This window comes from Cajanus cajan, chromosome 5 (assembly GCF_000230855.2).
Source record: "Cajanus cajan strain Asha chromosome 5, NIPB_CcT2T_4, whole genome shotgun sequence".
Lineage (NCBI taxonomy): Eukaryota > Viridiplantae > Streptophyta > Magnoliopsida > Fabales > Fabaceae > Cajanus > Cajanus cajan.
In genome coordinates, this window is record NC_138521.1 from 60,894,355 (window position 1) to 60,906,736 (window position 12,382).

The 12,382-nt window shown below is 31.7% G+C and overlaps 1 protein-coding gene across 2 annotated transcripts; it reads right to left on the reverse strand.

The window, feature by feature from the left end:
• Positions 1 to 1,317: 1,317 nt before the first annotated feature.
• BIM1 (basic helix-loop-helix (bHLH) DNA-binding superfamily protein) lies at positions 1,318 to 11,467 on the reverse strand. 2 transcript variants are annotated; one of them, XM_020372029.3, is made up of 12 exons: positions 11,162 to 11,467; positions 10,468 to 10,939; positions 10,291 to 10,368; positions 7,523 to 7,894; positions 5,991 to 6,090; positions 5,730 to 5,857; positions 4,589 to 4,694; positions 3,914 to 3,983; positions 3,740 to 3,835; positions 3,014 to 3,465; positions 1,889 to 2,024; positions 1,318 to 1,759 (listed from the first exon to the last, which is right to left on the reverse strand). In XM_020372029.3, exons 2-12 carry the CDS (start codon positions 10,502 to 10,504, stop codon positions 1,655 to 1,657), a joined length of 1,680 nt encoding a protein of 559 aa, XP_020227618.1. In that variant the 5' UTR covers positions 10,505 to 10,939; positions 11,162 to 11,467; the 3' UTR covers positions 1,318 to 1,654. The 2 variants fall into 2 exon arrangements, with proteins under 2 accessions (XP_020227618.1, XP_020227619.1); XM_020372030.3 differs by having other exon boundaries at positions 3,014 to 3,462; positions 11,162 to 11,465.
• Positions 11,468 to 12,382: the final 915 nt, after the last annotated feature.

A 12,382-nucleotide genomic window follows, 5' to 3' on the forward strand; every position in this document is an offset into this window, starting at 1 on the left:
AAAAAGAACTCGCATAGAAAGATGAAATTTGCACCATTCACCTTAAGACCTTAATACTGAACAGGATTTATTCTATAATGGTAAGTCTGCGCATGCCGTACTTCCCCTCTATGTAATGTGTGTGCTGCTAATCAAATGTACTCAACATAAACGACCTTAAGCCTCGTGCTTGTGGTTTTAAAGTGAGTTCAATTTGGTTAACCAATCTGTTCTAATTTTACTTATGCATTAAATAAGTAAAAAATATATATATTGGCTTACTTTTTTGTGATTTTATTAAACCGACACACTTAACCCGCGGGTTGAGGTGAGACAACCCTTATTAACTTGTTTTTATTTTCTATTTTTTTTTATATTTTCCTTTTTTATTTTATTTTAATGTAATCTATATTTTTACTTTAATTATTCTTTAATTTTATTATTATGAATTAATATAATGTTGGATTTTCAGTATTTATGTTTCAATTTTTCAATTTTTAAAAAATTAGATGATTCATCTTGGTCGGCCATTTAACCAACTCATGGTGGATTTGGTTATATTTTTGGGTTTAAAAAAAGGGTTGAACTGATTTGGATTTTCTCTCTTCTAGAATAACCTTTGGCAAGTAAACCTATGTAAGTTGAATTCATTCATTTTGAGATCTTTAGAAGACAATATTTAATCATAAATTAATTTGGCACCTAAACATCTAACCTCTTTTAAGATGATTTGAGGTAAAGAGAAGATAAAGAAAAGAAGAAAAGGAAAAAGATAAAAGAAGAAAAGAAAAATGAAAAATGAAAAATATAATAATAATGTGAAAAGATGTTTATGATATAACCCTTTCACAAATTCTGAAAGGAGAAAATGAAAACCTATAAAATACTATTTTTAATTTGTCTATTCCACTATACCACCACCCTGATCACCACTCAACATGCAGACATCACAGTTGTTGCACCATGTTGGATTTTAAACATGAAAGGTGCAGTATATATGGATGGTTCAAATAAAAATTTATTTGTAATCAAATTATTTATGTAATCGTAGATAGAATACACAAAATTCAATAACTTATTTATCCTAATTCATTATATAATTTTTGTCAACCTTAACCAGTATATTCCCACAGGTATATAAAACCAATCCTTCTGTCACAATAGTGATTCAAATAGTTTCAATTGTTTCGTTCTTTTTTAGTGTTTAAACTTCGATCTCTTTAAGAATGTGGTTCGTATGTCATTCTACTCAACTCTTGTTGGCTATTCTCCAAATATTCTAATCGTAATAAAATACAATAGGTTCTTTATAGTCTATACTATTTCATAACAATTCACTGGACCACCAAAACCAAATGTTAAACAATATGCAGCAATAAAGGAGCGAGAGTTTACAAACTTTACATGAATAGAAGCCTTTGGTTAAAAAATAGCTTCTCAATTAGTATGGAAGCCTTTATATTTATATGATTTAGAAACTAAAATAATTCATATTATTTTGTTGGGGTGAGCCTAACGATTCCCAACAAACTAAAAAGACACTGAATGTACAGTCGATCTCGCCTTCGCTGGGTAATAAGCCAGCAGAATTCCAAAAATTAATTTTAAGAAGTTACCCCAAATAATTAATTAAAATAAAAATTATAATAAGGAAAGAATGAATATAAAGGTCGAATTAACTTCTGCATGTCTTTAGCTTCTTAACTGCTTGGTCAGACTTCCCAGAGCTGGCAACTCTAGAGCGCATCATCTTTTGATTGTTAGAATGTACTTCACCATCCTAGGGGAACATGATCGACAAATTAGATAATGGTACAGAGTTCTACAATGTGGAATTTTAATTTAATGCTAGAATCTAGCTTATGTTTAAGAAAGACCTAGCAAATGGGTATTTAGAGTGTCAATATACCTTAGCACCACACATTGACACTGGTACAGTTGGTCTGATGTTAGCTTGTTTACCAAGTTCAATTTGCACTGAGATGCTAGCCTGTGACAAATCCACCCCTGAACTTTGCAATGCATGAGTAAGCGTATGCAACAACCTGTCCAAGTATAACAGATTTATTTTAATATATAAAATAACCGAAATGCTACTGAAATCAATGTTGCTATCCTAATTACAACATTAATCACTTTGCAAGCATACAGAGAGAAGACTGTTAGCTAGTTCTCTAAGATCACAAAAAGAGAAAAGATACTAAAGATCAGAAATGTAAAATTTTACATAATCCAATAGTTATGCAAAGATTTACTTGGTCCATGCAAATGTACAATTATTTGGACTTATTTCTAATATTGTTTGAATGGAACAGAGCAGCACCACAAACCATCTAACATAAGACAAGTGATCTACTATAAAGAGATAACAAGGATAGCTTTTAAGGAACGAACTGAAATTATGAACTTCTTCCCCGCTCTGCAGCATCATGCCACATCTCTATTTTCTTTCTATAAATGCTCACCAGGGGATGAATCTATTTTATTATTATTGGAATGCAAGTAAAGTCATACATCGTTCCAACTAAAGGATAGACATAAATTTATATACACACAGGTCTCCATTGTTTAGAGATTTTTTGAATGATATCTTAAAACAAAATCATGAGAACTTAGGTATAAAACAATATTTTACTAATATATAGACATGCGTGTTAACAAACAAATCTATACTATATATAATGGGGATTCCTCCCTTTGGTTTTGCACATTTGCTAGACATTTATACTCCTTTATTATATATATATATATATATATATATATATATATTACCATCATATCTCTTAAGAGAAAAATAGAAAAAAAAATGTATAAAAAAATTAATTATTCACTCTATCAGTAAAAACTATCCTTTTATTTTGTAACAACTTTTAGTCTCTAATTTTGCTTAAAATTATTATTTTTTAATTATATTATGTCACATGATTTATATTATGTAAGCTCTATTATTTTATTTTATTTTTTATTTTTAAACAAAATACATAGAATCCCGAAGTGTTTTCATTCCGCTAATAAATATATTATAAATCCTCACCCTTTTGAGTACACACTTGATATGCTAATGGCACCACCTTCAATAGTAAGCTCTTTCTCTTTCAGCTTTTCATTGGTAGCAGCCATAGTCTGACATTCCACTGAAGGTTGATATTTGGTGTTCACAGCATCAGATGCCGATCTATGTGTGAGCTGAGGCACAGCTCCACCTGGACCACCAATTTGGGTTGGAGTGAAAAAATTTAGCTGTGAAGGAATAGGAATTGGAAAAGCCTTGTTGTTCATGATTCCAGCCTGATGATCCATTGTTTTGGATGTAGTTGCTGTGCTCAAGCCAGATTCTAGGTTCTGGGTACTCCCAGGAATTGTTGGGGAGATGGTGATATTTTTCTCGTCAACTTTTGAAGCAAACAACAGTGTTGGAGATGGACTTGACCCATTGTCGGTTGCACGAGGTTGAAAATTTTCTGCTGGCTTGTCATTATTTCTCTGCTACAAATAAATGAATAAAAATGCAAAATAAGAAATTGGACAGGTCGCACCTTGGCAATCATTATGAATATTTCTAAATGCAAATCCATTGCACCATCCTATATGATACTAATGAATGAATCCATTTGAATAACACACATCTACCTTGCTGGGTCTATTCCAACAAAGAAATGTGATTTAAATGATAAAAAATAGTAAATCTCCCAAGGAAGATATTATTTTCTTCCTTTAAATCCTACGCAGCTTATGATAGATAGGCTTGTATGGTATTTACCCAAGGCATTAATTTTTCTGGCTCGTTACTCCACCCTTGAAATGAACCTTCATACTTATGCACCTTTTCTTGTAAAAAATGAATATACTCAATGACCTACAAATTGTTCAGATTGAGCATTAATGAGCAATATAACAAATAAGATAAAAACTATGTCATCTCAAATGAACATACCTCTAATAAAAATGATGCTTTGTCCCTCTTTTGGTCACTGTGCGGAATAAGCTCTCGTAGCATTTGAAATCTGCATGATTAATTAAAGTGTTCTGTCAGAGGACTATAAACACTATCAACCCTGATTCATGATCTTTTAATTTGGTCCACCCTAACAAAAATGAGACAGCAATGGAAGCATAAAATGCCCTGTAACTTGCTTATACTATGTATCAAAATATGAAAATACTACTGTGGTAGACATGTAACTTTCAAGCGGACAAAATGATCTATTTGTTGATCGGTATTAGGGTGACTGTTGAGAACTAACTGATAAAACTATAAATCTAATAGAACTGTCACTAACTCATTACAAGTTGACCGTTAGGACCCATAAGTTACTCCTAATTATTATAAGGCATTTTTCTTTTAAATTATGTCAGTTTATATTCAGTTCATAAGTTTTTATTTCCACTACCCTATTTTCACTCCCTCCTTTCTATTTCTCACTTATTTCATCTCAATCAAACAAGGACAAATAGTATTTTCCAGTAGAAAAGTTCTCAAAAATACTTTTAAGTTTGTATACAAATAAACTCTAGAGAAGGAAAGTTCCGTTTGCGCCTTAATTGCAACTAGCGAGTGCCTCTTCTAGCATCCAGAAAAACTTCTATCAGGTTGGTAGGTAATGCTTGCCTGTCATTAATTTTGCTCCTTCTCCGCTGCTCTGTCGCGGAGTGTTTTGATCTCGGTGTGTTTGGCTTTTGATCAGTACTCTTCCCATCCACTTTCACCCTCAATTCTGTTGTAAATATTCACATAAGCTAACCTCGTGAGAAAATTTCAAACAAATGACCTAGGGGGCAAATAATCATCCCCTTCTTAGCTCGGCCCGACACAATGTTGGTAAATACATAACAATTACAAAAGTGATTATCGCACTCAAAATTTTCTCCTTACTCCCTCTTTAAATCAAAGTTAGAACAAAAGAATAATGAAAAACAGACAGGAAGAATAATTGTTAAAGAACAAAAAATATTATGAGACGAGAAAAATAAAGTATCACCCGAGTGCATCACAAAATTCGACTTGTTTTGGTTTGAGAGTCAAATTAGCCATACGTGTTCTTGCGAAAATTTAGCCGTGAGGTATTTTGTAGTCCAAAGATGAAGAAAAAAAAAGTTTTGTTGACTTACAGATCAAGTGTACCAGAGTAACAAAAAAGTTACGAACTTGAAGAGAAGTTTACTTGTACATTATTTCTATATAATATGATTGGTAATGACAAATTTCTATCACAATTTTATTAGTTATAATTTATTAAAAATTATAAAATTATGAATAAAAAATTTATTAAATAAAGAACGAGACTCCTATAAATTAATATTTTAATAAATTCTAATCAATGATAAAAAAAAATATATCATGGGAAAAATAAAGAGATAAAATCATAAAAAATATTTTAAGAATATGTTGAATAAATGATATAACTCTTAAAGTAAGACACATAGAAAAACGACCAAAAATACTAAGGATATTTAAAAAAAAAAAAACACTTAGTAATTTGTTTTTTAAACGTTAATCTTGTGATTATTTATCTTTAAATAGATCATCTTTAAAAGAAACTATTGACTTTTTAAAATTAGAGAATAAAAAAAAATTGTTTGACAAAGTATATTAAAAAGTGTATCTAGTTAAAATATCCACGATGATGCCAGCTAAAAGGAGAAATTTAACACGAACATTAATTGAGCTAGCTCAAAAATATTCTAAAATTTGCATAAAAGAGACATGGGCATGTTGCAGCCTTTCTGAAGAAGGGAATATTATAACTTACCTCTTTGGGTATTGGAGGGTTCTTTCTTAAGAAAAAATGTTTCTTCGTTTTCTAGCACTTCATCCGGGGCACTATCCCTTGCAGACTTCATCATTTCAATAAAACTCTGGTTTTTCTGTCCAGTTGTCCTGCGGAATCAATTCCAGAAATCCAGTACAAACATGTAAATAACCCCGCCTTAGCAAGCAACTCATTCCGATGAATAAAATTAATATTAAAAAAAAGGCGTATAAACATCGAACTAGAGGCAGAGAGACTAACTGAGATGAAGAGCGAGAGCTGAAGCTGCTGTGACGGTTGTTAGAAAACGACTGTGAAGTCCGCTCCGTTGATGTCCACTGCCCTAGTTTTGCCGCAGACTCTGTCACAAAATAAAGCGCGGCCAAAACGCTATTACCGTTTGTCATACTATATAATTAAATATTGATATTTGACAACAATCTTATTATTATTATTATTATTATATATTACTTCTACTGTTTTTTTTATTGCTTATACTGACACTAAATGAATTTGGTTAACTAGTCCAGCGCACTGCCACAGTGCTACCATCTATCTATTTCTATTACATGAAGATCTTAAAGGAATCAACGGATACACTGGAACCATACATATATGTAATACTTTTATAAGTTTTCATAATATTTTTTTGTTTTTTTTTATCACATTAATAATCTTATATACCATATTTGTTAGTTAGACACATTAATAATTGAACGTGGGAATAATTTTTTTGGAAATCCGTTTCCGTTGAATATTATTTCTAAATGCAAATCCGTTGCACCATCCTTTATATTTTTATTATTAATAATGAAAATCCCCTTATATTAAATACAATTAAATTAGAGGTATAACATGTTTAATATTAAATAGGAAATCATGAAAATAAATTATTAAAATCAACCCACGACATATTTATTTATATAAAATATAAAGATTTACAATTTACAAATTGAATTAAAATTAAGATTATCACAATGCTAAAATCAGCTTATCTTAAAAGGTAAAACATCTTCAATTTGATACAATATATCAACATTTAAAATTAAAGACAAGCTAAAATTAAGAAATAATATTTAAAATGAACAAAGTTAACAAAAAATTAGAATTAAATATTCAATGCAAAAGTCACGTGACTTGACAGCAAAAATGAAAAGAACTTTATAAAATACATTCATTTAAGAATCAGGGTTCAGACTTCAGATTTACAATAGAAGGATAAATTTCAAAAAGTAAAATCTTTTTAACATTGGAAAGCATGTAGATAGAATTGCTTTTTAAACATATTTCAAAATTATTATATTATTTATAAAAAATAAAACAGAACAAGCGTGTGATTTTGGATCAAAATATAACAATATAACAATAAAATAATATAAATTCGATTCAATGTTGTGAAACGAGGATAGAAAAGTTGTTGCTTGATCCTTGTTTGGATTTAGGTTTAGACTCATGCTAGTGTAAACAAATGTTGTAGAAAACTCCATAAAATTTTAGGACATGGTGGCACAAAATATTTAAGGCATATTTAATTAAGTATTTATTCAATAAATTGTTTTCATACAAAAACTTATGTTATAAATATTTATCTATGGAATTTGTTGAATTAAGATGAAAAGTATTTATTTTAATAAAGCCAAAAACTTATTAATAATAAATTAGAAAAATTTATAAATGTCATTTATTATATTTATATATTTAAATAAATTTGACCAAGTTTTTCCAAAATACTTTCTAATGCAAGATGGACATTATATATATATATATATAGAGAGAGAAATTTTATGGTTTACCTCCTAGAGTGGGTTTCTCGCCCGCATTATTCTCCTTTCCTGTCTTTCCCCTTTTCCCCGATGACTCTTCCCACAAAGTGAAACCACTTGAAGTATATGAACTGCAGTTGGAGTTGTCATCATTCCTATCCGTACTAGTTGCTTGACGCACGAAAAGGGAAGACTCTGGTTTCGGAACCCTTTGATTATTATTGACATATGAAATGTGGCTAATACTGTAAGTCCCAATTCCTCCAGGTAAGAGGTGTTCAACTGAAGTTGGTGGCTTTTGAACCGCCGATGATATTTCATCTGTGGCTTCTTCCTTGGCACTGGTTTTTGTTTCTAGCCGTTCTAGTGGCTGCAAGAAATCATGGGTCTTGAGGTAACTTCCTGTTCACACGTGAAAAAAGCAATAGGTTGTCAAGGGAAGAGAACGCCAACTCATTTTCATTCATGCCAAATAAAAATTACAACATATACAAACACTAATTAAAAGTGAATGCTAGAGCCTAAAGCTTCGTAGCTTGGAGATAGACGTTGAGAAAAGCTGATGCATCGTTTTCATTTTCGCCTAAAGCCTAGTGCATGAAACACAGGACGCGCAACAAGTGGCTACCAAGTGAACACAATAAGACAGTAATTAAGGTATTGTCGTTCACTTAATCATAAATATTCAAGTGTATTTTTTTTCTTCCATGGAGATAGTGTATCTGAATCCCAAATAAAAGAATAAAGATTAATCACATTCGTAATTTTCATTAATCAAACATTATTTATATAAAAAATTAATCATAAAACTACTAGATCGATGTATTCCTAACATGAAATGATATTATTGCATCGCTTTTTATTTCACTACTTTTAGTTCCATGCAAAACAACGTATTGATACTCTTTAAATACGCTAAAAGTTTAAGTTATACTTAGCGATAAAAGCTTATCAACACAATAATAAATTTCTGTGAAAATAAACCTAATTTTATTTATATAAAAAATATGATAAAGTATAGAAACACCATTAAATCAAAGTAGAGCCAAAAAAAACATTAAAAGCTTCACCGTTTTTGCTTGGGAGTTAAGAGAGGAAATAAAGTAAAGGAATCATACCAGGGAGGAAGTTAAAGAAATGAAGGAGATCAAAGAATAAGTTCTTACCTTTGTTTGGATGTTATCAATTAAAAAAATTATAAATATTAGTTAAATTAAAATAATAAATAATATTATGAATTTATAATTTTTATTATTTTAAAATTAAAAATTAACTTAATATGGTTTTTCAATAGTAAGACCTCTCAGAAATTCAAAGGTACTCAAAGGATGAATAGAAAATTAAAAAAAAAATCCTTTTCCTTTTTTAAAAAGCCCACAAATAATATGGTTAGGAAAAATATAAACGTCCTCATTAAAATGAGATAGAGATGAAAGAAGAGAAATATATTAAAAAAATTAGAAAGAGAACAATATAATAAATTGTTATAAAAAAATAAGGCAAAAATATTCTTGAACAATCAAATAACCTATTTTTCATTTATAAAAAAGAAGAAAAGAAAAAAAAAACTATAATTGATGATAAGAAGAGGAAAAAAATGACAATTATAACGAAGGGACGTCCAATTATTATTACTTTTTTGCTAAAATCCAATTATCATTACTTGAAATAAAGTTTAAAAAAATGAGATGGAAAAGAATATAAAATAAGAAATATATCTATAAACTTTTCATTCCCTCGTGTTTTTCGCCTCCAAATCTCAGTCGTACCCTTACACCGAAGAGGACGATTTTATGGTTTTAACGTTTTGAAATGTTACTACTTAGCTGTGTCGTAACTCGTAACGAAGATTTTACCTGTTAAATAAAAATATACTTAATCCATTAATAATTTGAAACACTAATATCGGTCTATTCTTTAAAATTAGAGTAGTATATATGAGGTTATAAACTCTAATTTCTTTATGAATATTGTAAAAAAGAAAAGTCAATTAATAGTTCATGTGCGTTGATTTTAAGAGAGGGAGAGAGAAAAGCACATGGAGATATATAGGAATGAGAAAAAAAAAGCAGAGTCTGAAGTTCCATAGGCTGATATACATAGCAAGCCAGCAGGCCAGGATATTCCAAAACCAAAACCTGAGCCGAAGGGACAAACCTTTCGCTTTGAGAAAAAAGAGCGAAATAAATATGTAGCGCCCAAAGAAAGAGCATAAATGCTTCCAAGTCTTTCATTTTCGTTTTCATTCCCTCAGGGCATTTGTGACTTGTGAGGTGGGAGAGAGAGAGAGAGTAATTTCTTTCACAAACGAAGAAAAAGGAAAACTACACCTACACGAGGACGCCATTCCCTCCTCAACAAGACCTGATGCGAAACGTCAAATCATCTGCAACTCCAATTCCAAATTGGGCCCCAACCATCCCATGTCCCACCCACCCTTTTATCAGACGGTGTTAAATACGTTGGGATTATTGACACTTCTCCGTTCGATGGGAAAGCCATCAGAGGACAGATATATGTGAATAAAAACACCACACAAATTTTGTTAAATGATAAATACGCACACCATGAGATTCATGGCCCAGATCCTTTGATTAAATGGCGGTCACGTGCACCAACAACCATGATGTATAACTAATTGAATTATTTAAAGAAATTGACCGTGATGTGGAATTTATACGATATTTACACCACGATCCCACGTCACAGAAAAAATGGCCAAAGCAGAGAGAAGTAAAAAAAAAAAAAAAAACAGTGAATTGATTTGCATAATCATCAAAAATTAAAAAGCGGGATACCTTGAGAAGATGGCCTTGGATCTTGTTGGGCAGTTGAATTACTGTAGAGTGACAGAAAGTCGTGCGTTGGTTTCCTCCCTGCTCGTGTTGCCGGAAAATTAAATCAGAAAATCTCATACCAACAAATTAATTATTTAAATTTCTAACGAAATAGGATCAGTTACTATCAGGAACTACCTTCGGTTCCAAGCGGACGCGCTTGAGGAAGCTCCATCAAAACCTGAATATTATGACGCTTTTCCGTCTCTGTTTTCCTTTCCCTTACCGGTAATTCAACGCAATTTTGATTTCCGGTCTTTCCGAAGATAAAATCTCATAGAATTCAAATCCGTTACCGCGTTGCAACACTGAATTCCCTTTGAATCCGGAAGCGAACGTAGGTATTGAGAATTTACAGCTTCGATTAGTATCTCGCAGATGAAAATTTCTCAGATCTTCTCAGATTACGTCCCCGGCCGGCAGAAGATCGGAGACGCATTCGTTCAATTTCGCCAACGAATAACTATTCACCAAAGCAACTGGATCAAATTTTAGCACCCAATTTTGTCGTGTATATATCAACGGAAACTTGCGCGATTGATCTCCACGGAAGTCATTGGACAAAAGAATACAGAGCGTGGAGTCAGAGATATTTGGCAGTTGGCAGAATCTGAAATCACATAATTCACAGAACCATAATTAAACTTCCGAAATCTAAAGCGGTTTCTATTCTAATGACTAAAGAAAACAAATCAAAAGTGGCAGAAGCGAAATTCGAGTTGGAGAATTGAGCAACGTAAAGAAAGAAAAGGTAGAGATCCAAAGGTAAATAAGATAAAAGTGCGTGGGAATTTCCATCAAGTGAGATTTAATTAGAATCTAGAATAAGTACCGTAGTGGTAGTGTGGAGCGGAAGGTGAGTAGTATATAGCGTAGAGAGCAAAATGGAAGTGCAGAAGAATGAGGGAGCGTTTGACAGCAAAGATATCTCTCTTTGTTTCCTTTGCTCTTCTCTCCTTTTTTTAACCACTTTCTCTGGATTCCTTTGTAGCTCTGAAAACGAGCACTACGGCGAAAGATAGGGTTTGGGGTCTCTTTCTATGCCGTGCCTTGAGTTCAGAATTGATAATTGAGATGAAACTTGAAAGATGTTTTTATATAGTTTCTTGCCTTATGTGTTTTCGCCATCCATTTCCATCTCCTTTTTCTCCGTCAAGTCACGAACTCCGTTTATAAACGTCGTTGCGGCGGGGTAACGACGTTAAACCCCTAACAAACGGTTTATTCTGTGCGACACGGCGCCGTTTGCCCCGGGAGACTCATAATTCTTTTTAGATGTACATGTACTACTACACTATTTTCTTTACACAACCCATAAATATAATACAGTACCCTCCTAACTTGCCACTAATTATTTGTGTCTTGTCACTAAAAACAATTAATTGCGTTCCGGAATTCTTAAGCCAGCAACATTCATACGGATACGGATACAGTACAAACAAATTTTAAATTTTACTGTACATAACTTGAGTTATAATTATTAATTAAATACATGTATATGCTCTGTGTCCGACCCTCATTATACTTAACTATTCAAACACTCGTCCAGAATGCAATGCAAACTGCAAAGTGAAACGTCACTTTAGCTAGCTGGATAATTCTATGGGCGAAAACAAAACAGTTGCCGAGGAAAAGAAAAATAATCTAAAACAGGAATGCAGCTAAGGCAATTTTATTTATTTATCATATTTATAATTATAAATAAATATTAAATATGTAAGTTATATAGTAAATTTTATTAGTTACTTATATTTTTCTACTTTGGTGTAAAAATAAATAAATATGAATGGTGATAAAAATAGGAAAATGAGAAATGTTTTGAGTTTTGTCTACACGTGGAAACTAAAAATGACGCAATTTGGTTGAAAAAAAGGTAACGTGAGAGTGAGAGTGAGAGGGAGCGTTGACATGGGAACAGAAGGCAGTTGACGTATTAAATGAAATTAAGAAAGGGATAAATAGAGGGGTGATGATTAGCGCACAGATCCCTAGCAATATTATGTGCGTAAATTACTAATTAAACTCTAGGTTTTGTTTAATTGAAAAAAGATTT

Excerpts from the sequence above, each read along its gene's own strand:
- BIM1 (XM_020372029.3), bottom strand. The coding sequence starts at position 10,504 with ATGGAGCTTCCTCAAGCGCGTCCGCTTGGAACCGAAG. Across the intron at positions 10,369-10,467 it reads GCGTCCGCTTGGAACCGAAG|GGAGGAAACCAACGCACGAC; the intron begins GTAGTTCCTGAT and ends CAACACGAGCAG. Across the intron at positions 6,091-7,522 it reads CGAGAAACCCACTCTAGGAG|AGTCTGCGGCAAAACTAGGG; the intron begins GTAAACCATAAA and ends ATTTTGTGACAG.